General features: G+C 35.4%; 2 protein-coding genes across 3 annotated transcripts; both read right to left on the reverse strand.

The window, feature by feature from the left end:
• Positions 1-529: 529 nt before the first annotated feature.
• LOC137921807 (uncharacterized) lies at positions 530-4,739 on the reverse strand. The gene is made up of 5 exons (XM_068764646.1): positions 4,602-4,739; positions 3,345-3,454; positions 2,088-2,233; positions 1,113-1,227; positions 530-664 (listed from the first exon to the last, which is right to left on the reverse strand). Exons 1-5 carry the CDS (start codon positions 4,708-4,710, stop codon positions 530-532), a joined length of 615 nt encoding a protein of 204 aa, XP_068620747.1. The 5' UTR covers positions 4,711-4,739.
• Positions 4,740-6,109: 1,370 nt separating this feature from the next.
• Positions 6,110-26,273, reverse strand: wech (tripartite motif containing 71 protein wech). 2 transcript variants are annotated; one of them, XM_068764644.1, is made up of 2 exons: positions 25,972-26,273; positions 6,110-11,904 (listed from the first exon to the last, which is right to left on the reverse strand). In XM_068764644.1, exon 2 carries the CDS (start codon positions 11,874-11,876, stop codon positions 9,525-9,527), a length of 2,352 nt encoding a protein of 783 aa, XP_068620745.1. In that variant the 5' UTR covers positions 11,877-11,904; positions 25,972-26,273; the 3' UTR covers positions 6,110-9,524. The 2 variants fall into 2 exon arrangements, with proteins under 2 accessions (XP_068620745.1, XP_068620744.1); XM_068764643.1 differs by lacking the exon at positions 25,972-26,273 and adding an exon at positions 15,173-15,457.
• Between the last annotated feature and the right edge of the window lie 96 nt (positions 26,274-26,369).

Below are 26,369 nucleotides of genomic sequence, written 5' to 3' on the forward strand. Positions count from 1 at the left end.
GGCACTTTTAGCTTCTCAGACTTACTCCAATTAGTAAGAGAAATAAGCGAGGTTTTAAAATTACAAATAAACATTAACAGGACCTTAAAACGTGTTAACTGTTGTGTTATGATCTGCCGAAGAATAATAGAGCTCACCTCTGATGACATTCAGTTGTTCATTGCGTTGGGATATAATTGCTCAATGTTGTACAAGTAAAGATAACTCGTTCTTAAAGTGATCACATTGAAATTCGCATTATTTATTTAATTGAACACTATCATTATTTCAGCTATAGGACGTCCATTCCTAGGCCTCCCCCAAAATTTTTAGTGGGACCGGTTCGAAGTGGCCGATAAAAGGTCTTTTATCCACTTAGCGTACAAACGTCCTATACTGGTCTGTGGTCTCCACTCCAAATACTTAGGCCTCAACGACTATCTATTCTGAACGCTACAACTATTGTTTTTGACTGCTACAGACCAATTACATTAGACAGCACGAAGTTCAGGAAACAGAATGAAATAAACACAGTAAAATAAGGTTTTATTCAAAATAATCCATATTCCAACTGTTCGCCGACAGTCAGGTTGCTTACGAACTGAATGTTATCGGCGACCTCGTTGCAGAGAAGCGCTAATCCAGACGGTTGGCCCTCCTCTTGTGGGTTAAAGTTGTAAACCAGCTATTGATGATATAGAAATTAATAACGTATATTATACCGGTCAAAAAATATATACTGACCGTACTTTTCTGAGAGCCTTACTTTGGCAAAAGCTTAAAATATTATGTTATATAAGTTAATAAATCACTATTTTGATAACATGAATAAATTCCGATAAATATCAACATGGTCACAACCGAATAGGCAAAAATATTTCGTGACTCGAATATAATTTTTGTTATTAAATATGGTTGTCTGGAAGAAACCGTTTGTTCATTTTTTCCTAATTCGTCCGATTTTAAAATTAGATAAATAAACATACAGTAAAATAACCTCAAATGTAGTTTTTTTTATAAAAAAAAGGCTAATGTATTATTTTGGTGATTCCAACACGCAATACAAAACAGTTTCGAATTATATATTAAATAATGTCCGTATAATCTTTAAAAATAATTAAGATAGAACGTACAGACAGAAATTCATCGTAAGTGATCCAGCCGTCGTTATCCGCGTCAGCTCCGTTATATTTATCCTTGCGCGTCTCCACTGACGTTTCGTCGCCTAAACTCTCCAGAACCGCACAACTGAAACCAATTTTTTTTTGTAACAAAACCGTACAAAGCGTGTAAGGTAAAAAGCGAATTTGCATCTTTATTGATTTAAATCATACTAGACATCAGTATTGCAGTATTTATTATTAAAAAAAATCCAACCAAATAAAAATTTTAGGTAAGAAAAGAACCAATATTTAGCCACTTCTGCACATGCAGTAGTAGTCATGCAACAAAGTGCACCGCCCGCCAGCTCGCTGATAAATGCGTATGCGCCAAACACAGAGTGACTCTCGGCACTAATCGGTGTAACATAACTCCTGAAGATGCCCCGTGGAGGGGTGAAACACGTGTTGACTGATTTGGTGGTGGCAGTTGTGTGATTCGCATTGTTTGCCGCATACGCATTTATCAGCAGGCTGGCGGGCGGTGCACTTTGTTGCACGACTACTACTGTATGTGCGGAAGTGGCTAAATATTGGTCCTTATCTTACTTAGGATGGACTTCCGCAAGGTAACGCCTGATTCCATTAAATAATAATTTTAGGTTATAACATATGTGAAACCAGAATTTACAGATAAAATAAACTTAAAAATGCTACCTTAGAAGTGTGATTATAGTGTTATCGATGACTATTTTTTTATTATTACGTAGTAATTAATTATTGTCTATTAAAATAATAGTCATGATATGTATTAAATCATTTTTATTACTTCAATCTACCTGGATAATAAATAATGCAATAATCCTCAAGAGCTGAGCCGTGTTAGCAACCATTGACTGGACCACTGTGGCAGTTCGTTCAATCTAATTAAATCTACAAAAAAACTCTTAAAATATCAGGAATAAATTATGTCCTTTTAAGGACCAGAGATAAAACGTTATGGCTTACAAATCATCAAATCCAAGCATCCCATTCGATTGGTTATCAAACAACAGGAACAGACTGTGAAGGTTGGCTATGGTGACTTCGTTCCAGCCCGGAAAACGCTGCACAACTTTCTGCATGCTCCAACGTCGGTCTTGATCTTTCATTTCCTTTAAATGTACTTTATTATTTTAAAAGCACATCAAAAGTAGATACATTACAATAAGGAATTGATGCACCTGCGTATTTGATATATGTACAATAATCACAATAGTTATGATGTACAACAGCAAATAAGAAAAGTAAATAACGATCTATTCATTATCATATCGGCCGATAGACGCCTATTGCAAACCATAGCCCTGCCACGAGGAGCGCCACGATGACCGGTCTGACGCTGCCCGCATCTAGTTACTTCCTGTGATCTTAACTATGTCTCTTAAGGATTCAGGCATTATTTTGCGGAAGTCCATCCTAAGTAAGAAAAGGACCAATATATAGCTACTTCCGCCAATACTTCTTTTTGGCGGAAGTAGCTATATATATCCTTTTCTTACTTAACTATGTCGTCGCTCTACCTAGTAGTGGGTCTACCCAGGCCGCGTCTAATATTTAGATATTACATACATAGATACGTTCATCGTTGATAAAGATATCATTAGCCGAATACGATTCCGGTGGGCAGCTTGCAGAAAGCTCTGAAGCATCTCTCCCAAAATACCGCAGTGTCTGAAGACGAGTCTTTGACAAATGTGTTTTTACAGTGATGAAATACGGATCCGAAACGTGGTCGCTTACAATGGATTAGCCACCTGATGTGAAATTATCACTTCTTAAATCGTATTGACAATAATTTTACGAGTGTGATTTCAGAAGTTGGAGTCGATACATTTAACGATATTAGTTTAACATTTTACGTCTTTTACGTTAACAGTTTCTACATATAAGGATTCTATGGGATTCTTCTTAGGGCCGGTAAGTCTTGGAGGTAATGATAACACCAAGTTCGAGGTGGTGTGTATATTAATTCGACCTTCGCCACATACAGATGAATATAATGATTTATATTTCTGTGAAATTCCCCCTTTCGATGTGCCGCTGACGAAAACGTAATATAGCTCCTACAACTTCCTTGTTATGCGTCTGGCTGACAGGTTGATGATAACGAAAAACCTATCGACGCAGAGCAAAAATGGCCACCCGAATATAAATATTTTTTGTGTGACGTTATTTTTAATTTCACTTTATAATAGTGTGACCGAAATAAGGCATTATATATACTTGGTTATACTGACGCTGCTCCGTCAATCTCTTGTAGAACAAATCAACTAGTTTATCGTAATCGGTCATGGTTGTCTTGATCGTCTCCGACATCTTCTTTTGTGGCTCACCTAGGAAAACATCCGATCTGTTACTTACGTCGTATCGACAGATTATTAAGAGTGACCGCCCAGATCGAAGTTACCTTTTGTTCTCTAATGCTTGCTAAACGTTCAAAATCAACCTATGATCATTATAGCAACCTTATAGTTCGTTGGCGTTAAGAATAAAGAAAACTTAACGCCAACGGCCTATAAAGAAAAGTGTATTTTATTATGAGAATCTATTTGATTAAAATTACATAACGGGTGTGACTATAATGATTCATTGCATTCTTAACGCGCACGAACTATACAGTGAATAGGCGTAGGCTTAGCGCCTTCATTTAATAGCTGTCTCAGCCGATGACGCTTTGGGCGTTCGTTGTCTTCCCATTAATAACCGTCTTGTTTGTCATGCGGCTTGCCTTCAAGAACGCCTAGTAGGACATCGAGATAACTAACAACACAATCATAATCGACGTGCGTGAACCTCCTATGACATTATTCATTCGGGTATATAGCTGTTATTTCGTCAATAGAAGTTTCAATTAAAATTTCTGATTAGCGGATTTCGGATGCGCGAGCTCAGACTCCAAAGAAGCTGTAAAAGCCCAGCATCAATCGAATAAAATGCGCTTGCATTCCGTATGGAAGAGCCATTTATTTTAAAAGTATTTCATTTCAATTAGGATAGAGAACACACCCTACTACCATAACTTCTAACCTCTGCGGATTCTTCTCTGGTATATTTAAAACATACATGTGATGAAGAATAATGTTGGCTTGCATTTATATTAGCTACAGAATCGGTTCTCTTGTATTCACGCGGCGTGAGTAGGCCCCCAGTAGGAGAACCGACAGCATAGGCTACTCGGCCATGACAACTTTTAGTAGCGACAATTTCGCGCGCCCGCATCGATAAAGTCGCGAAGCGGTCCCCAGCTGAGTGCTCTCGCCCAGGATTACGTGGCGATAATCGGTTCTCCACTCACGCGCTACCCTCCTTCTTGGCGATGCACTAGGGCGATGACATCGCTGCCGTAGCGAGTTGCAAATGCGACTAACATGCGTCCTAAAGGTCGCGGGAAGTCGCTGGATGCGGGCATTGCAGTGATCTTTGGCAGAGCGCTATGCCTTGCAGTGGGAATTTATCGGTTGATACAATGATAAAGTTCACCTGTGGCCGTAAAGTCCTCTTGTCGGTAAAAACAAATTGGTTTCCTCTTCACCGGGTACTCAAAGAACCTGCTCAAGCCCGTGAATATTGTGCTTAATTGGTGACCCATGTTAACAGTAATTGAAGTTTGTATTTCAATCTTCCAGCTTACGTGATTTATGAAATATCTTTTGACATTGACGTCATTATTTTTTTCATTAAAAATGGCATTTGTGAAACTACGAAAATAGATCATTCCAGAAATGTAGGAAGTACGTAGTGGATGAAATATAAAATAAAACAATGCAATCACTTATGAATGTGTGCAAAATGTATATATTTCGTAACAAAGAAATATTCTATTCATATATCGTTACAGATTACACTAAATTACTTACAAAGCTTTTTATAGTTGTAACATGAATTCCGTATCATATCTGAATTATTATTCTAAGTACCTGCGAAGGTTTGGGAATTAAAACTATCCTCAGTTATACGAGGAAAAACTGGGAACAAGGGTTAAGCAGATAAATAAAAGACCATTTTTCTATCAATCACTTGATTAATTTTCATACAAAATTCCATTAAAAATTTCAAAAATCCCATGACATATATAGCGTCATGCACAATTGATAAGATTATAAGGATCAAAGTAATGATTTTACCGACAGGGTAAATAATGTAAACGAAATATGGTAGGCAGTAAATTATTCTAAATTAAAATATAGGAACATTTATAAAATTTCAGTCTTCGTTCAACAATATTACAGAAGAGTAACATAAGATATAGATATAAAAAGAAAACTGTTGTCGACTCGAGCTAAACGAAGACATTTTTTGCATAATTTTTTGATTTTTTTTGTTGCCTCGTTCAGCGGGATGGGGGGGGGGATAAAACATAGGTGCAATAGGAAAGGATTCAGCTTATACTAGTAGACAACAGACTTCTGTCACGGTGATCAGACCACCGCCAGAATAATCCCAATCAGTCTTTAATGCATTACAAGTGAGGTAGACGTGGTTACATTAAGTTTGAACACAACTAGCCACCCTGCGGGGCAGGGCAGCGTGCACGTCCCTGCCTCCCTCCGGGGACCGTGTACAAAAATACTACTTATCTCAGTTGCTTCGTTCGTCCCTCCTTTGGTCTAAAATAAACAAAACATATGTCAGTCGAACAATCTACAGCACTTGTCACTTGAACAAAAACAATTTACTGCGAAAATCACCTAAAGATTCCGAATTCCTGTCGCAAATTTTGTCGCAAAGGGGAGATCAACGAATCTAATAATTACACTAAGACTAACACAACACAAGCGCCTATTTAAGTTAAAAATAGCACGAACGTGGCTCGATACATTTCGGTAAAAATCTCATACGTTAGCAAATATTATGCAGCAATTGTATTTGCCGATCCGCCTTTCCCTTTTCGGGTGCGACGCACATCGATCGGGTGCGACGCGCATCAATCGGGTGCGACGCGCATCGATCGGGTGCGACGCGCTTCGATTGGGTGCAACACGCTTCGATCGGGTGCGACGCGTATCGATCGGGTGCGACGCGCATCGATCGGGTGCGACGCGCATCGATCGGGTGCGACGCGCATTGATCGCGTGCGATGGCCCGAACGCATCGAGTGCGTTCTTAAATACTTCGCTAGTCGTTTGATGGAAGTCTTCGAATATTAAAATCTCGTACAAAATCTATCATCACGCATTAATGAAGTTCTCCAATTTTATTGTTTCTATCACAAAACCACATTTTACTGCTAGCAGCTAGCAGCTCTCACAAAGGTCACGTTCCATCGCGATCATATCTCCGACTTTGTAACTAAACCAAAACCTGCGCCCGGCCAACGTTCTCTGCGCACTTTTATAAAGTGCCTGCGGCCACCGCGGCTACCAGATCATAGCCGCGCCCGCGTCCGCCTGACAACTTACACATTAAATGGACATTACGACTACGCTATCATTCACACTCATGACTAAAACGAGACCAGCGGATTTCTGCATTAATGGAGCTTACAAATTTTTGACAAATCCACAAGATCTAAAAGATGCAACGAAATTAAAACTAATAAATACACAATAAATCGTTACGAATTAAATGCGTTTAAAAAATTAAGTATTTTTTTAGCAGCTTTCAGCCAAGACACTCTTACAAATAACGTCTACCGCTCAAGGAAATATCGCCGCGCGAACGCCGTAGACAGACGAAATTGACAAACATCTAAAACTGTACGGATGTGAATTTGGTCGTTTGCGCTATATTGCCGATTCGCGGCTATCTACGGCGCGCGTTTGATGAACGTTAAAAATAAATGGCGTTTGTGAGCTGCGCCCCGAGCGGCAGTTCATTATGCGAGACCGGTTTCATTCTAAGAGTGCACTGGTCAAAACATAATCACGATAGATTGCATCGGACTTTGCTTAGCAAATCCATTCATCTGAATCTAAAAACGACGACGAGCGGACTCCATTTCGACTTTGAGATTCATCGTCACCTTTTAAAAATACATGTCGCAAATGACGTTAAATTTTGGAAAAATATATATATATATAATTACAATAAAAAAATGCATTTCATGCAAACACATTATTACAAAAATAATAACATAATACTTTAATAATGGCACTGAAAGAAAGGTAAGTTACTCTATGTTTATTTACTGATATGAAAATAAAATTGTCCAATCTTTGAAGGTACACCTAATTGATCGTTAGACGCAAAATCTGGTCGGTAGTTTATCGCTCCCGGAGCGACCGCGAAGGTAGCCGCCCTCTGAAGATGTATAGCAACGCCGCTACACTCGACATTATCTAAGGAGACCTTAAACAATAGTTGTTTACTTTACCAAGACCGTCTAATATACTTAGACTTCGAACAAGAATTTCCCCCACTTAATTACCTTATAAATACTTCAGACTCAAACATAATTAGTACCACATTACCCGAAACACCTGAATAATTTCTGTTAGTTTAAATGTAATTCTATTTTCTAACGCTTAACATCTGAGAAACTTAGCCTACGCCTACAGCTAAGTACAAAGGTGAAAATTTTATTCTAAATTTTACACTAAACTCCTCACGAACAACGATTCTCTCCAAGCAGCGTAATTTAGTGGTGTCTGTTGTGCGTATTGCTAACGTTACGAATATTATGCCTAATTAATGACTTCATCCGGTAATAGTTATTGGATCCTTAAAAGTTAAGAGCAAGCTATGGCTCGATATTCTACAAAGCTATCAGAGAGAATTTGTTCCTACGAAGACGCCCACAGTCCGAACTAGCCTCATTGAACAGTAACGTACCTAGACTACAACTAGAGCAGAAGCTCATGCGAAACATTAACTTTATCTATATTAATACAATTGGATAGTATTCGAAAATTAGCAAAAGAAGCCGAGACAAACACTAAACGTATCGGTTCACTAGGCTGCACGCAGATTTCATTACATCATCGAACGTACACAACACCCAAACATCTAATGTTAATCGCGACACTAACTTATACATAACCGTAACATACTGAACACATATTGACTGAACACAGTGGCTATATCGAATATAATCGATAAATTTAATTAATACACTACAAGGTCATAATACATACTTCGATCAAACAATTTCGCTACAATATTTGAACTAATAAGAGAATTTTGACTGTAATAATTAATTAAAAATTATTATGTAGAAGAATATCTATATATCATTTACCTACAATAACAATCGTGTTAGTGCGACTAATATATTCCTAACAAGATTTTACATTACATCCTACACGATGCACTACGATAGCGAATATTCCAATACCACTACTACTAATATGATAACGTCATTTCAGCAGGAATAATCATGAGCTCGCGGAATATTACACGGAGTAAAAAAAATAAAAAATGGCATACTCTAACGTAAAAATAAAAAAAAAAACAAATATCACGAGTAAAAAAGGCTCGGCCCGCAGTCGACAGCCGATAAATTTATCCAAATGTAATAATACCTATGATTTGGTAATAAAAACTAGCATTAAACGTAACGCGATGATCGGCTCGCACTGCCCCGCTCTGCCCCGCCCACAAGACCCGGCGTCGGCCTCCACGTCTTTAAGACAGTCTTCTAAAGTCAGTCTTAAAGTTTTATTGCAGTAATTTCTTAGCCCCGTCGCCATTCCCTCCGTCGTCCCCGTTCAAGACGCTAACGCAAGAGAAAACCAAACGAAATGCTAAAAAAAACTAACTAAACTATTCAAGCGTTGTGCCAAAAGAAACGACATCTTTGAAATACATAAATCAATACGCGAAATAACTTATAATATGAATACATATTAACGTCTGTTTTGCTGTTCACTAGGTTAGAGAACGCAAAGAGTAACATTTTGGAAAAACACTTTTTAAGCTATCATCATTTAAATAATCTTACATAAAAACATCTTTTTAATCACATAGTGATCTTTATCATATAATAGTATTAAATATTCAAATATTCTCGTCTAACAGTAAGCTATGAAACGCGAGACGCGGGATACATAGTACATCGAGACGCATTACAATCAGTGCAGATTACAGGTTGACGTCGCTGTGATTTACAATAGATCTAATACGAACTCACTGCAAGCTAAAGATATTTCATATGTGACGCGATATTACGGTGAATGCACAATACGAGTATACAGTTTGGTACTTATAGACTAGTCGTACGGAAACGCAATCGAATCAACATGGTAACGAAAAGTCATCAAAAAAATTTATCGAGAACTGGATTTGCGCACAACATAAAAAATATGAGCAAATACTAATTCTCCGTACAAGCTATGCTCGATTCAGGTTTTTCCAAATTTAATAATAAAATTGGCACTTTTTCAAATCAATCACAAAAAAAAACAAATCAAAAGGAAATTAAATACCGTGACCCACGGCCCCTTTGCCGTGAGGCTTTTATATCCGTCAGTAAACCTTTATATACTGCTTGCCATGCGACGCGATGTCGCGCGCCGTGTCCGGCAGCGTCTCGAACAACACCACGAGGAAGCCCTCCGGGGTGAGTGCCACGTCACTAGGCCTGTCTTTGTCATCGAGCCCTGGGCTCTTTAAGTCCACGGCCCACAAAATGCGCAACTCCGAAGTAAATACAAGAACGCGGTGGTTTTTGGAATCGGCGACAATAATACGACCGTCGTCATCGGTCACGATCCCCGAAGGCCGGTTCAGCTCGCCTATTCCAGACCCCTCGCGCCCAATGCAATGTAACACTTTCGACAGAGTCGGATCCACCATGAGAAGACGATGGTTTTCGAAATCGGACACAATTATATTGCCAGATGTAGTGAAGCAGACACCCCTGGGAGTCGTGGGTCCTTTCAGCAATTTTGCCGGATTGGCAGCCTCGAACACGAATTTAGTGATGTAACTTCCGTCACTTGTGAACAACTGGATGCGGTGGTTTCGTGTGTCTGTGACTACGATGTTTCCGAGCGTATTGACTGCAACGTCCCAGGGATATTGGAACTGTCCGCATTCCTTCCCGAAAGAACCAAATTTAAGGATGAAATTACCGGACGATGTGAATATTTGAACTCTATGGTTGTCTTTATCGATGACAATAATCCGGCCGTAGGTATCGGTGGTAATGCCCGCCGGTAGGTCGAATTCTCCGGGCCCGGTGCCCTTTGCACCGAACATCATTTTGAACTCGCCCCGATTACTAAATATCTGAATACGATTGTTTCGCCTATCTGCAACTATAATATTACCTTCCCTATCTACACACAAACCCCATGGTCGAGACACTTGCCCTTCTTCCTGTCCTTCTTTACCAAAGGAAAACATCGGGACACCGGGCACGGGGCTTCTTGTCGGTCTTACTGTTACCGCCATCCAATATCCGGGTATCGCCTGACCGATACCACGACCGGAATTAGAATCTCCAGCAATACTTGACGATATGCTATGATCGTAATAGTTCGTGGATCTAGTGTGGTTGCTTGGGTAATCAGGTATATTTCTTAGATTGCTGGACGCTGAGATATGATAGGAGAGCGGTGAAAAAGAGTGAGCGGATTGCAGGGACTGCATCGATAACAGCGACTGGCGCGACGGGATGCAAGACGCCGAGGTCAAAACGGGGGGCATAGACACCACGGGAGCAGGTTGGACATCGCACTGGCGCTTTATCTGATCTACCAAATCATAATTGGGAGGTATGAACATGATTCGTTCTTCAGCGATATACATACTTTTAAACATGCAGGAAAAGTAATCTACTTGCGCTCTTGCTTTTTCTTTGGCCATGAACATATCTATTCCCTCGGAATCCATGCTGCGCACCAAAGTCTCGTTGGTGTGCGCCAGCCCGGCAAGGATTCCGCGAAGTGTGTTCATATGATCGGTCAATTCAGTTATTTTAGCTTGACGCATTTTTTCAACTTTATCTAATAAGTATTTTTCACGATCCTCTATGGCTTGGGCATAACAACGCATGGCTTTCCTGATTTTTAAATTGGCTTCGGCAGATTCTTTCTCATAGGCTTTGGACATAGCGACTGCCCGGTCGATAGCGGTTTTGATAGCTTTAGTGCCCGTTTTAGTATCTTCAATAGCCTTGTATACGCCAAGCCGGCACACATCGACGGCGCCTTTGATTGGAGTGAAATTATGATCTTTGTGCACCCACAAGATACACTCTTGACAGATGAATATAATGCAACCCTCGCAATAGAATTTAACGGGATCACCGTGAAGCTCACAGTACAATACTTCTTTTTCGATTGGAACCGAATTGGGGCGAACCCCAATTGGCGATATTTGATGTATAGGGAGGAGTGTGTGTTCGCGGAGCTGGCAATCGGAAGTGACTTTATGGCAGCATTCGTAACAGAAGAGGTCATTACATTCTAGACAGCGTGTTGTCGGAGTGCGTTCCTCGCACCGGAAGCATGTTATAGATACCGACGATGACGTCCCGGGCGAGCCACTGGAGTTGTCTTCTTTGGAATGGTTTTGATGATTATTGTTATGACTGTTGGAGTCACGGTTAACAGTGCCGATGGAGTTTTGGAAGGAGCTACAAGATGGTAGCGACCAGATGTCATACGGTATGGTGGACGATGCAGAGGTCGAAGCGGCAGGTTGGTGATTTGTAGGTTTATTCATGTTCTCGAGCAGATTACAGATGATGTGAGTCATGGCGAGCGGATCTTCTTGCTCGCCGGAGTGACCGGAAGTGTTGCCCGAAGCTCCGGACGAGGTGGTTGGCAGGCTGGCGGCCAGCGACGCTGTCATGTTGGCAAACGACGTCATTGTTCTACGCACGTTCAAGTCATTAGATCTGAAATATAAATAATAAAATTTTTATTACAACTCCGAATGTTAGGTTAAATTTTAAACGGACACTTACTAATATTGATTTCTATTTTAACACTGATTGTAATTATTTAGTGGGAGTGTGGATTTCCGCTCTGTTTTGGGATTGATTTCTGTCATTTTCTTTTCATTTTCTTTTTACATCTACTTAGTCGACGTTTGATCAAATTTTTATTTTAAATAACTCTTGTGTTATTTATAATGCGTGCAGCAAAATGTTTTGGTTCCAAAATTACTGACTAACTTTGACTTATGTTTTACAGCAATTTTGCAATAAAAGCTGGTGTATTTTACTAATAGAAGCCTTATCCCTACATAATATTAAGGAAACTCGTAGTGTACGGATACTTTAAATTTAATTTAAAGTACGACCAATGCTTTTTTCAATGAACCACATAGTAAAAACGTGTTTTTACTGTCTCCTTTACATCACCACTAAATATTTTTATAAAAAATATATAAAAATGTCTTTATTGCTGATCGGCAAGTCGAGTGGCAGTAAGGAGATCACAAAGCACTAGATGGCCGCCTATGTCGTAAGGTTCTGGAATAGATACCAAGGACCGGCAAGCGCAGAGTAGAATCTCTACCCACAAGGTAGATAGACGAACTTTTTGATTGAATTGAAGATCGTTAAGACATTTGCATGCGGGTCATTTCCAGCCTATTTGAAATCTACAAGACCTTTGGCCAGTAGTGGACCTCTTACGGCTGAAACGAAGTCTCTATTGCAAAAAAAAAACAAAAAAGAACAATAATAAGAGTTCAATAAACGAATGGACAAAGCTCGATGTGCTTGTCACATATAATTGAGAATAAAAAAAATAATTATTAATCAAGCTCATACTCGACAAACATTCAACGCACGCATTCTGTTCACATTTCCACAAAAACGTTTTTTTGGTCTGGCTTATATTCTAGCGTAAGTAGCATTTGCAGATACTGCAAGTTCGACGGGCGATGGTGCAGAGGGCGCTTAACCGAAAGCTGTTACGGTAGCTAAGCTACCCAGGAAACCCCGGGCTTCGGCCCAGGCCGATACAAATTAGTTTCATCGGATTGTGAGACCGCAAAGTTCTTAGGTTCGGTTAGGCGGATGCTCCATGAAATAACTAGAGTCAAAGGCCTCCTCCGATACTTATCATCATATTCTGTTCTGTGTCTACTACCGTAACTTAGTTTGAATTAGTTATTATATGTACTTCGCAATTGTCGTATTGTATTTATTAATCTTCTTACTTTGTCAAATATAAATTGTCTGCAGTCGATTTTCGAGACACTAATCTCCGATATCGACATTTTAATAACGAAACATTAAATGAACTATTTCCAATAATCTAAATCTCTGGAAACTTCTAATGTAGACGAACGCTATCTCTTGTCTGAGGTTGGTATATATATATACACACATAAAAATTAAAGAGCAGTTTTACTAATGTCCATGCCTGAGTTTTTTTTTTTAAATAAACATAATAAATGTTTAAAAATATATTAATATAATAATGTGATAACTTGAGAATAGCAATTATTTATCAAACCGATATTATCTTTTTTTAAAAAGGTTTCGTAATTTTTGTTAAAAATTCTTATGAAAAAAAATTACAATTTCTAGCGCGGCTTGCATTAATAAATCACATGCGTTATCGTTGAGTGTTATTGGCATCAATCCTGAAATTCATGTCCAACCCATGTTTTAGTGCAAATTATATGTCGCTTCTTCCCGTGTTTGAAAACCATCAATGTTATTTATTATTTGGCTTCTCCTTTCAGCCCATAGACAGCCATTGCAAGGCACATGGCTCTTCAAAATATATCTATGAGGGATATATCATAATCGCCAAATTTGGGAGCGGTTTATCGATCGCAGTGTGATATTATGGTACGCAGAGGACGCTGCTGCCTTTAAGAAACTTGTTTGTAAGCAGTTACAATTCTGTATAATTAATGCACAAAATATAAATTATATAAGATTGCATCTGAAGAATCGAACTCGGAGCCGGCGATCGCAAGTGTCGGTCCTCACTGGGCTACTTCTGCTCATTTATTTATAAACCACAAAATGGAACTAACGTTGTTTAACGAAACCTTTACAATTTGCACTACGTTTATGAAATAAATTATTCTTTTTATTTATTAAAATTTAATATTATTCACGGCAAAACAGGGCTACGTCTACTGTGTCCGCTAGTTACTAAAGATAATTTAGGAAATGCACTATTTATTTCTTACAACCAATTTTATATTCATTGTTAATATTAATAGTTTTATCGAAAGAAAACCTATATATTACTTAAAATGACGGCTTAAACAATATCTGACTCCATTCTTTTGTACAGGGTTCTATAATATTGTATTACCATAGACAATGTTATTATTATCTGGAGAATGGCCACTTACATATTCATGAGAACATGCAAAAATAGAACAAAAATAAAATAAAAAAAAGAATTAACACGATAATCACCAAATATTTAATCTTTTGAACAAGCATTACTAAACATCTTCGAAGTCATTTGAATAATATACATTTAAATGTATATTGACACAGGTACGAATTGTTAATTCTATCGAGGAGAATAAATAATCATTATTAATTTGATAAGTGCGCTTCCTACTATAGATAATTGCAATTCATCGTTGCAATATAATATAAAATAAAAGTACTAATACCACGTTAAAAGTAACTAAATTAAACACGATGGTTATTCTTGAACATATATAAGACATACATTATTTATATACCTAGTAATGCAAAATATCAAAAGACATTGTAAGGCAACGTACACAATAGCTGATTTGAAATAATATTTCATTAATAAATTGACTATAAATATTTAAAACGTTCAAAAATCAAAATATTGTTGCAACTTTTTCGACGAGACATGGAACGTTCAAGGGATTAACTAATGTTATTTCTTGTGTTCTAGCTCTTGAAACTTAGACCACTCATAATAAATATTTATTACGTCAAAAAGAATCATTCGATATGACTCCTTCATTAAATTAGTGAATAGATTATATTTAGATGTCACTAATAGTTTTACACAAAAAATAATGCTTTCTTAATACCTGTTTGTCTCATTTGTTTATCATGCATTTAATTTTAATTTAAGAAAACAATAGTATTTTTGAAAAAATAATTATTAGTGTAACACATGTGAAAACTGTCCGAAAAGATGGTCATATTTTAAGATAAAACAGGAATCAAGTAAAAGTATATAGGGTATACTCACGTCAGGAGTCGAGCCAAACGATACCACTGCACTGTGATAAAGCTGCAACAGACTTTATCGGTGGTGGAGACCGGATGCCATCAGGCACTAAACAATAACTTTGTTGACGACCATAGCAACACAACGCTAACAACTTGATGTACGTGCGCACCATCCGGCCCTTCGGTACCAACTATTGCACCAACACTCATATGGTGCACTTTGCGAAAAAAATCTATCCCAAAAACTTTCATGCCTGCTCTACCCCTCAACATAATAGGTACCGATCCGAGAGAGGAACGGAACCATCGGCGTCGTGCGGGTGGGAGAGGGACCAAACAATGTCGCATTCCAAAATTTTCCATAATTTAGATAAAGGTTTGCTATGATTAGGGTTGTCCGTACCCAAGCAATAAAAATTACCAAAATTTTTTTTTTTTGCATTTTAAAATATTTTTCTTTTATTTAAATAACAAAGTAATTTCAATGCCATTGTCTAATAATGATGAAAAACATTATTAAGTATGATTTACAACCTAACGGTACAGTTAAATTTTATGGGGAAGAATAATTATAAGTTTTTAGATATTTATTAGGAAATTTTGTTAAAAGTGGCTAAAGATAATCTAAATATGTTGATGGCTGATGGAATGATTTCTTTAATGCACGTGAACAGCCCTGTGAGCATAGTTAAAATCAGTATTGAGTAGCTTAACGAGAGATCCCAAACGGATGCGCAAGCGGGACGAAAGATAAGGCGGTCGCGGTATAGTGAGTGGGATTGTTTTGGGAGCGAAGCGTCGGTGGCAGCGCGTGACCTTGGCTACGCAGTGCGCGTGAGGCAGGTCCGGACCCCAGCCGCCATCTTGCCGCTTCCCCGCCCGAAAACTTGGGGTGCCGAAAATCGATGCCTTTCCCTCGCTGCCCCACGAAGGGCGCACGGATTAACATCGTATTACCAAACGCCCAAAACGAGGGCTACGCTTTTCTCTGAAGACTACACAATTTTTTTTTTGGTTCGCATCTTTAAACTGAACATGTTTTCACAGTTTAATCAAATGACAAGTAAGACGTCCATGTTCCGATGCGATAAAGCACGTCCATCGACCCGCTCTACCTGTTGCCGGACCATTTAATTAATAAGTTCAATATTAACATAACAATGAACCGTATCTTAATGACATCATCCCCTTGCCCTTATCTCTACGAGGTAGGCGTAGCATATCTTAATGTTATGTAAAGATGTTATATCTAATTATATTTACTTGCCGGCGGAGAACGTCAATAATTATGCGCATGCGACCGCCATAATACACGATACGGCAATGAATTTCTAGAAGCATCAAAATTAAATATGTTTTGATCATATTTAGCGCAGAAACTAAAATGCCACATGCCATATTTTAACAAAAATATCATTAAAATGAATCATTAAACTTCTCTACCTGCCATCATTTGTCTAAGTTCGGGGAATTGCATTAGGCATGTAATGCGCGCATTGAAATGTACTTTCGACGCAGGTAGTACATACCGATGTATTGAAAGGAAAAAAAAATCAAAGCCCTTTTTCTTCGAATGGTTTCGAAACAATGGGTTTTGCGCAGGTCGGGACAGTATCGACACGGTCCGCACCCTTCTTACATCCCTCATCGGCTTCTGCGGGCCTTGAGCTCGAGAATAAGTCGATCAGAAATAACATTACCGAATACACAACAATACATTCCAAGAAAAACCTTTTAGGTATTTACGAATATATATAATCCATAAGTTTTAAAAGATTACCGAACCGAAATTATAAAATAATACGTAACACGTGCTTATTTATTAAGTATCTTGTGACTAGATCTAATTAACAATTAAAAAAATCTTTATTCAATATGCGATGGGTTACATCTCTTAGGTTGAGATGTACTCTTATTGACGACAAGTCTACCACTTATTCGGGTCATAAATGTCTCAGATTTAAGAAGGAAAAAAATACTCAATTTGTCTACACATATTTTTTTAAAATGTTACAAAATTACATAGTTGGCGAAAACAACAATCCCAAAATGTCTTATGAAGTAATTTACAGCGCCCTTGGCACACAAACGGACTTGACCATTTTTTTAAAATCTAGCTATGAAAGCTTTGTGATCATTTTTGACATTTTATAAAAGCATGTACACTGCCTTATAAACAGATTTAATTCGGATGTCGAGTATTAGGTGTACAAAATTCATTTTGTTTCTGATATTTCAATAGTATTACATTTCTTGATAAAATCGATAATCTTCTTGTGGAAATACATTAATCTATCACTATTTTTATTTCCCTAATTTTACATTCAGTTCTTGAAAATGTCCACTTAAAAAGATTCACTAAAACGGTACGATAATTTTAAACTTTCCTTAATCTGCAAAAGTAACGTTTTTATTTTGAAACGGCGTCATTTGATGCGTAATATGAAACAAAGATATGTTCCCACACTGAACTTAACAAAGAGCTCCTGCTAATTTTAGATAATCATGTTCGCATTTAAATGAATCTAATTTTACAAAATGTGAAACATAAAGACGTTGGTCTATCTACAGAATGAATAGAATTAAACCTTTAAATGGGTTAATGTATGGCTGGTAATGATGAAACATAATGATAATACAGTAAGAAAAATGATTTACAATATTCGGATAACTACATATTAAAATTAATTACTATTTAATATCTATCTAATAAATCTATTCTAAGGACCTTTACTGCCAAAAGTTATCAGCCAGTCGCATTCCAATAGAAAAAAATAAATCCATGTAACATATATCAAAGTCAACACTTTATACATGGTTTGAAAGTACTAAATGAGCTATACATTCACACCTTTAGAGCTTTTACACCTATAACCAATCATCCTGTACAATTAATATTATTAAACATTGTTTTTTTTTAGTTTGTAACTTATACACAAATTGCTCGAGTTATTAGTGACTTATTGCAAGCCTCTTGTCTTGCGTTACGTGATGCGTTAGGATTAAATAAATATTTTTAACGCATCTCAAAATTACATCTTAAAGTTTTTAATTCGCTCTAAAACTACTACTGGTCATGTTGATATCTGATCTGGGCAACTTCCGGGAAAGTAGAAAAAAATACCTACACGCCGAAGTCATAGCCATAGAATACCTGTAACTATGACCAGGCATTAGTTACGTAATGATTTAGCATATGGAAAATATGTTTTGACAGAAATATTAACATACATACAGTATATGTATACACTCCAAAACGTATTTTGTTTATAAAATATTAATATTTACGACGAGTTTAGTCGCGCCAAATCAAATGTCGAGTAGTAGTAACCCAGCGATAAAAGACTAAAACTTGCGATCGTAGGACGCAGGTTAGATTCCCGGGATACAATCTTGTATAATTCACACTCTGTGCATTAATTACATATGACTGACACTACTCACAAATAAGTATCCTAATAATGTCAACAGCGTTATCTGCGTACCATAATAGCACATTGCGATCGCCTATACGCCTGCCAAGCGTGGCAATTATGGTATATGCCCCCCATAGGTATCTTTGAAGGATCTATGGGCTGAAACAAGCACGAAATCAAATGTTGCATACTAAAACCGACCGAACAGCAGATTTTTGGAGTCAAAAACAGCCACGATCCTCAGCAGCGAGTGAAACGACCGGAGATATTGCGAGAGGGAGAGAGATATATACATAGAAAACGCTTTTGTCTGTTTTTAATACGGTTATCACTGGATTTGTACAGAGAAAAATGTATCTTTTGTAAATAACTTTTTACACAAGCAAAAAGGGACAGCCGTAATAACAATAAGTCGAACCTTTTGCCTGCGTAGGAACAATAGTGTTGAGCGGCCAGCGGCAAATAAGCCTTTCTTGGTAAACTAACAGATGTATGCTTAACAATAAACTAACCAATGCCACACAATTACCAGAAGACCGAAGAACCTTCCCGACTAACTCGTGTACAATTCATTTATTTTTCTATAGCATTTCCAAAATTTGTGTGATTTCTCTGCCGAATGAAGTTAAAAGGAAAACAATGGCCACTGGAGATGACAAATAAATCTTCACATTTCTTAGTAATTTTTTTACTTTAACACTACTGAAAATCAAAAAATTATGTTTTTGTGCAGTAAAATGAATATTGCAGAAAATACAGTAGATACACTGTATATAACTGTTGTTTATAAAATCAAAAGACGTCTTATCTACGCGCCCGTAAGATGAATCGAAATAGATAAATAATGTAAGAAACATAAAATGAGACACAAAGTTAATAAATAGGTGTAAAAGTTTTCAAGGGACCTATATACAATATTTGCAGTCAATAATGTATAGTACACCGTTACAAAAAAAAGACGAAAATTTAAAAAATAATAATTGATTAACGTAATGATAATATACTAAGAAAAACAATTAAAAAATTCGGATTTCTATATATTAAAATTAATTATTGCTTAGTAAGGAATGACACTGCCAGAAGTTATTGTCTTGTTGCAATTCAATACTAAAAATAAATTAATGTAACATGTTACAGATTGATCACTTTATATAAGATTGACATTGATTTTTGGTAGTTTTTTTTTCGCACCATACATTAGGGGGGCCGGAAAGTAATATCGCTTTCTTAAGTTAAATTCACACGACTACATTTATAACAATTTTTTATTTCTAATCAACTATACATTCACCTTCGTTATCAACAACCTTTTGCCGACTAGTATAGAAGTTTTCAATAACGCCAGAGCGGTAAAAATCAATAGGTTTTTCTGTAAAATACGTCAGCAGAAACGACGTTACTTTCCAGTCCCCCTAATATTAAATAACAGCAAATGCTTTAACTTTAAAGTTTTTACACCTATAAACGATCACTTACATATGTAATCAAAAAGTTTCTTTTACAGACAGGGAAGTACCACGCAACTGAAAAATCAAAATAGGAACATAGCGTCAAAACCAGATCGAAACTCATTTTTCTGTACCTCCTTGTTAAATGTCCTTTTATAGATGCAATCAGTTTGATCGAGTTTTGTGAAATTTAGTATTTACTATATTAAAATGACAAAATTGGTATTTACGTAAGCTCAAATAATTACAATTATCATTGTTACAGGAATCTCACGGATGTATTGAGATGACTACAAATTTAATAAAGGATAAATTTTTCGTTTAAATTTAAACTTAACAATAGCAAACTTAGGTGAGAACTATGTATCAAATTTCTATGGTTTTAAGTCATAACACAACGTAACTTTGTAAATAAACTTTAAAATAATACGCTTGAAGAAAAAGGTTTTACTAAATATATAATTTTTATTTATAAATCAAAAATAATGTATGAAGTTCATCCTTAATGTTTATTTTTATATAATCTGTGTAATTATGTTTCTATTATACCTTTTATTATATGTAATGTTCACTTATAGAACATGAATACTTATGTATAAGTTATTTATTCATTGTATTTTAATAACAAAATAAAGCGAACAAAATAAGTAAGATGTTCCTAAAATGTCTAACAAAATCTAGCGATGCAGCAAATACCAGTTTGAATTAATAAATTATAACAATTACGTTGGTATTCGAGGGGACCGAGTGGAAGCTTGCCCACGCATGCGCCTTGTTGACTGTAACTCTGGGGTTCAGTCCCAGGATCTCCTCTATCACTTGAGATATTTATAAGAGAATACGGGGATGAATCAATAACTATTTGACACGTTAACATCTATTTTTCATGGCAGGAAATAAAAACAAACTCGCTCAAAAATATTAATTTCATACCTATTTATTTATTTAAACAGCCTTTAAACAGTATTTTCTACCACTTAACCGCGGTGCAGAGATAAACTAATGAATGTAGGTAAAATAGGTATATATCATAAAAGAGAGGAAAAATAAGTAAGAGAAAAAAAACAATGTAAATATTCTAATGGCTAGTACTAACTCTATGGTATACGTACATAACATATATTTTTATCTACTATTTATATAAATATAATAAATAATAAAAATACAATTATGATGATTCTGCTAGTTTGTAAAGCAATAGCATTCGAACATTCGTTTTAAATGCGCAACGATTTTTAATCACCTAATTGATATTAGTGGGAGCGCATTCCAAAGAATAGATATAATATAGAACTGTGTTATACCCTCTCTGACCTATTACTAATTATTTGATTATACTGTCCTCAAAATTCTAGACCAATGCAGACAGTACACCTGACTGAGGGCAGGGATCTATTTACCGTAGGTCTCACCTCCATCATCACTGACAGCAGTACTCTTTGACGCGAGTGATCTGTGCTCGAACGCACTACCTGACTCTCCAAGCAGATGATGGAGGATTGTAAGGCTCACTCACTTCCTTTACGTGATCAATAACGCATTAACGTTTCGAGTGCTAAGCCTAAAATCTCTATAAAGGTAGCGAAGCTCACATACTGCAATTTCACCGAATTAAGAGGCCACCGAACTTGAGACAAATGCATATTCGTATTTAATCCGTAAAACAGTCTAAAAGGTTAAAATAACATTCCATTTTATACCACAAGGACCTGTTGATTTATTAATACTGAAAATCAATAGATTATATTCGAACAAATTTTTCACGTTTACAGTTTTGTTTATCAAAAATCAATATAAATATTACAACTGTTTACAATTTTTCCTATTAAGAAGTAAATGTACCGGAGAGTTCTTACGCGCATTTGGTTGCAGCACATATCGATTTTATTATAGAAACGGGCGCCGTGGCCTCGTCGGTTAAAACGTTACGATCGGGAACGAAAAGATCGTTCAATAATAAAAAATATAAACGTAATAATTTCTTTAAAAAAAAATGCATATTCTATAAATATATTAAAAATATAGATACCTAATTTAGGCATATTTAACAATATGTACGCTCACAAATAAAAGGCGATTTAATCAACAACATACATTTGAATCTAGATATTCTAATTTTAAAAATATGTCCGACCTTGGCTCGATAATGTTATTATTAGCCAGATATTACAGTCCGTCTCCACTAATTACAAAAATTATAATAATATATTTAATGCACATATAAAATTACAATGAACAATTATAACAATTTAATTATCAAAGTAAAGATGTAAAGCTTATAAAAACTACACACGATATTAGACAGAAGAAATAAAAGCAAGCATTGTTTAGTATTCTCTTACAGGATTTCCTTAATAACGCAACTACCAAAATAAATAGCAAACACAAAGTATTGATAAAGCAAAACATCCAGATAATAATAAATAAATAGTTGATTAAAGAATTATAATTACCGACTATTTTTTTTTTTAATTAGATTAAGATACGCAAGTAAATAGATTAATTGTATATCTGATTTTTTACTATTAATTTTTTTTTGTTAACCTAACGCATGTTGTGGTTGCCTGTAACTAAAATTGCAATGAGTGCATTATTTCTAAAATTTTTGTATTTGTGTGTATTGTGTTATTTTATTTGGCAGTCTTTAAAATATATATATATATATATATAAATTAAAATGAAATATAGTATCGATGAGCAATAGCTTACATATATTAATTTTTTCCAAATTGAGAGACGTCAGTAAATTAATGCAGTTTTAAAAGTTGAAGTCTAGAGCGTCCTTTTTGCCGTGTAATAAAATCCCGTGGCGAGTAGAGCGCACTGTGTCAGTGAACCGTAAGGACGTCCTTCATTTTATCTTGTCCTGAACGCGCCCACTTCAAAGTGAACAGTCTTCGTATAGAGGCAAATATAACCTCGCCTACTTTCACGTCATAAAACCATTAAACTGACATTTTTGTTAATACATTTGTAATATCACGAGCGAAATTCGTAGGAATCATATATACAAATGATTCATTATAGGTGTAAAAACTTTAAAGGGGTCAATGTATTGTTCATTTGCTGTCAATTAACGTATGGTACACCTTACCCATATATTAATGGCTTCAGAAATTATAACTAACTAAACCAACTTAAAACTAAAAGTTCACTACAGTTTGAAATTAATTATCGTTTACTATTTTTCCCTACAGACATTGTACTGCCAGAAGTGGTAGGTCTGTTGCATTCCAAAACTTTGACAAGATGATTAGAAACAAGTGTAAAAGCTTTTTGCTGTCAAATGTACATACATCCACCCTTCAAAAACTTTTAGACACTACCAATCATCTTATGTATTTATTTGGCTAACAAAAAAATTCTTAGATGTTTGTCAGGAAACCAATTGTACATTTAACAATATTTTTTACAACCCAAAAATATTTCATGTGTCATTTTTTTTATTTCATTGTCCTATATCACAATAATTGTGCAAAGATGTTGAAGCGAGTTCACAATATTTTATAATAACAATAACTGCAATTTAAAAAATAGGTACAAAATAATATAAACAGAAAATTATGGGTTCATTGAAATGTAATAAAGAATAAACAAACAAAGCACAAATAACTTTAATAAATCAAATGTATTAGTTAAACTGAAAAAAGAAAACATTACTAAACCTTAGTTCTATTTATGAAAAAGAGAACTTTGGAATATATCTCTGTTTTATATTGTGACAATGTAATAAAAAAAACATACTTAATGGAGAACTTTTAACATCCTTCAAAGAAAGCAGCAACTTATTCAGATTCATTTGATCATTTTACTATCTATTTTGAATCACTTCTAACATTCACTTTTGTATATCATGAGAAGAGTTCCAATTTGTCAGAAAGCAGAATCAAATTGAAGTCTCCTTTAATGGCATCATTCAACTTAAAATATTTGACTATGACGGTTATAGAGCCCACACCAAACTCAGCCCAGTTTTCTTTGTGTAACCTTACACAAATATACAATAATACAGTAGTTAATTTGTCCCAAATCTGTATTATTACTTAAATAATCCTTTACACTGGGATTGGATTTTAAATGAAAATTTTTCAGTTAATATAAACTTTTCATATGTTGTCATTTCTGCCCATAAAAGACCATTACAAGACATAGACCTCCCCCAAAGGTATCTATGGGATACATTGTAAATGCTATACTTGGCAGGCAGGTTGGCGATTACAGTATATTATTATGGTACACAAAAGATGCTGCTAACCTGAACATTCTCAGATAAGACCCTTCAAACCCTTTATTATTTATTGCCTAATAATCTAAAGACATTGCACTGGAATTTATTGTAAAAGCAGTTGCATATAAAAGAGTTACTAATTTTATGTATAAAAGCTTGTCTCAGTATAATCTTGAACCTAAAAATAAAAATATATGCACAATGAACTTTCTATAACACAAATTTCTTTATTCATCTTAATCATTTAACTTACTCATATTACATTATGATTAGTTTAGTAATTGCATAAATGTATATATATTAATCCACTAACATACTGAGTCCACATGAAATATGGCCTGCACTATTTAAGAAACATTTGTCCTAACAATAGGGTGAACATTAAAAACACATAAATAAACATTTTATTGTTCTCACCTTATCTACAGAACTCACCTGTTTGCATCTGAAACCTACAGTGTGTGCTATATTTAAATATAACAATTGTATTAAATGGTTTTATTAACTAGTTTAATAGACATTTGGAAACTGCAGTCCCGGGATGACACTGTAACTCAAGAGATTACAAATATAGTACAATAAATTAATGTTCCAATGCAAACCTGCCCTTTTTTGTCTTTTGGATGTGATAGGTATACCTTGAAACTCATTTATTATTTAAGTGTGAAATAAAACACATATCATTCCGATTTGCACAACTTCTTTCCTTTTAGATTAATGCTGCGATTTTTATTTTTATTGTGCATCAAATTTGAATCAGTTATTTAAGTCATTTACATTAAGTCGTTTTCAATTAGATTTTCTTATAGAAGAAATTGAGTGCAAATGGATGGAATGAAATGAATTGAAGATTAAACAAATTTACATAATTATGTTATTACAGAGTTTAAAAAAAAATTAGAGTGACAAAGTTAAATAACACATAAAGCTAATTAACTTCATATGAAAATGTAAATTGTAAGAGAGGCATTAAAATATTATAGAAGCATTATATATGCTTTGGAAAAGCATGTTTTTCAATACATAATACCTTTATGTTCTATGTAATGTTCAAAAATAATTTATTGCGCTGACTCAGAACTCTACTGCATTAGCTGGACAAAAAGTACCAGATAATGAACAGTTCAGTGCATTGTAATGATGTAAAGATGCATTTAAACTAATAATCAAAATAAATTTAATACTAATTTAAAAAGGTTACAATACATTCAATCCAATAGAAATAATGTAAGTTTGGACCAGAGAAATGTTGCATAAAACAACAAATCTTAATAAATAACATGTGTCAAATGTAAAACTTTTATGAAACATATGTTAACTATAACATGAAAACAATAGCTGAACAATGAATAAGTTTTATTACTAATATAAAATACCCAGAAACTGACAGTGATTATGTCAAAAAATTTTACATTCTTTAAAAAATTCTCATGTAAGCGCATCTTTACAATGCTCTACTATTGGTAACGCCTGCTTCAATTTTTTGTCTCTTTCAATTGCTTACAGATTGGGGTTAAAGCGCTATATAAGCTCAATCGGGCGAAAATAATATAATTACATTTTTTAAAATCGTTTCATGACAGAAAACACAAAGGCATAAAATACCAAGAGAAAGTGAATGACAAAAATGGTATCCGGCGTAATTTCTGTGATCAAAACAATGAAAGTACGGAGGATGGTAAGTCAAATTTGTGATTACTAATAAATACTCAAAAAAATCGCTCACCTAATATCAACTATGTCTTCGTAATTTTACAGCAAACTAAAAGAAGTATACAAATAACCCATATTTCTTAATCATCAGTCTGTAGAAAATAATAAATCATAAATGTCCCGTCACTATAATTATTCACAAAATATGCCCGACAATGCAGGTAGATTGCACAAGTTAGCGTTTAAATAATGATTAATTCTAAAGTTCAACGTTGACTACTATACGTGTATTGCACTAATTCTAGATATTGCAGATCATTGCGATCGTAAGGTTATTCGTTCGCAATAATTGTATATTTATTTATTAACATCATAAAACACCACGAAAACAACAGCGGTGAATGAACGATCAATTGATTTAAAAATAAACACACTTACTCTATGGAATTTTGTTAACAATATAGATTAAAT

Source organism: Battus philenor, unplaced genomic scaffold (genome assembly GCF_028537555.1).
Source record: "Battus philenor isolate CCGP_79_NKW_IND1 unplaced genomic scaffold, ilBatPhil1.0.hap1 SCAF_19, whole genome shotgun sequence".
NCBI classification, from domain to species: Eukaryota; Metazoa; Arthropoda; class Insecta; order Lepidoptera; family Papilionidae; genus Battus; species Battus philenor.

Excerpts from the sequence above, each read along its gene's own strand:
- LOC137921807 (XM_068764646.1), bottom strand. The coding sequence starts at position 4,710 with ATGGGTCACCAATTAAGCACAATATTCACGGGCTTGAGCAGGTTCTTT. Across the intron at positions 2,234-3,344 it reads AGCAGCGTCAGTATAACCAA|GAAATGAAAGATCAAGACCG; the intron begins GTATATATAATG and ends GTACATTTAAAG. Across the intron at positions 1,228-2,087 it reads ATGCTTGGATTTGATGATTT|TTGTGCGGTTCTGGAGAGTT; the intron begins GTAAGCCATAAC and ends AATTGGTTTCAG.
- wech (XM_068764644.1), bottom strand. The coding sequence starts at position 11,876 with ATGACGTCGTTTGCCAACATGACAGCGTCGCTGGCCGCCAGCCTGCCA.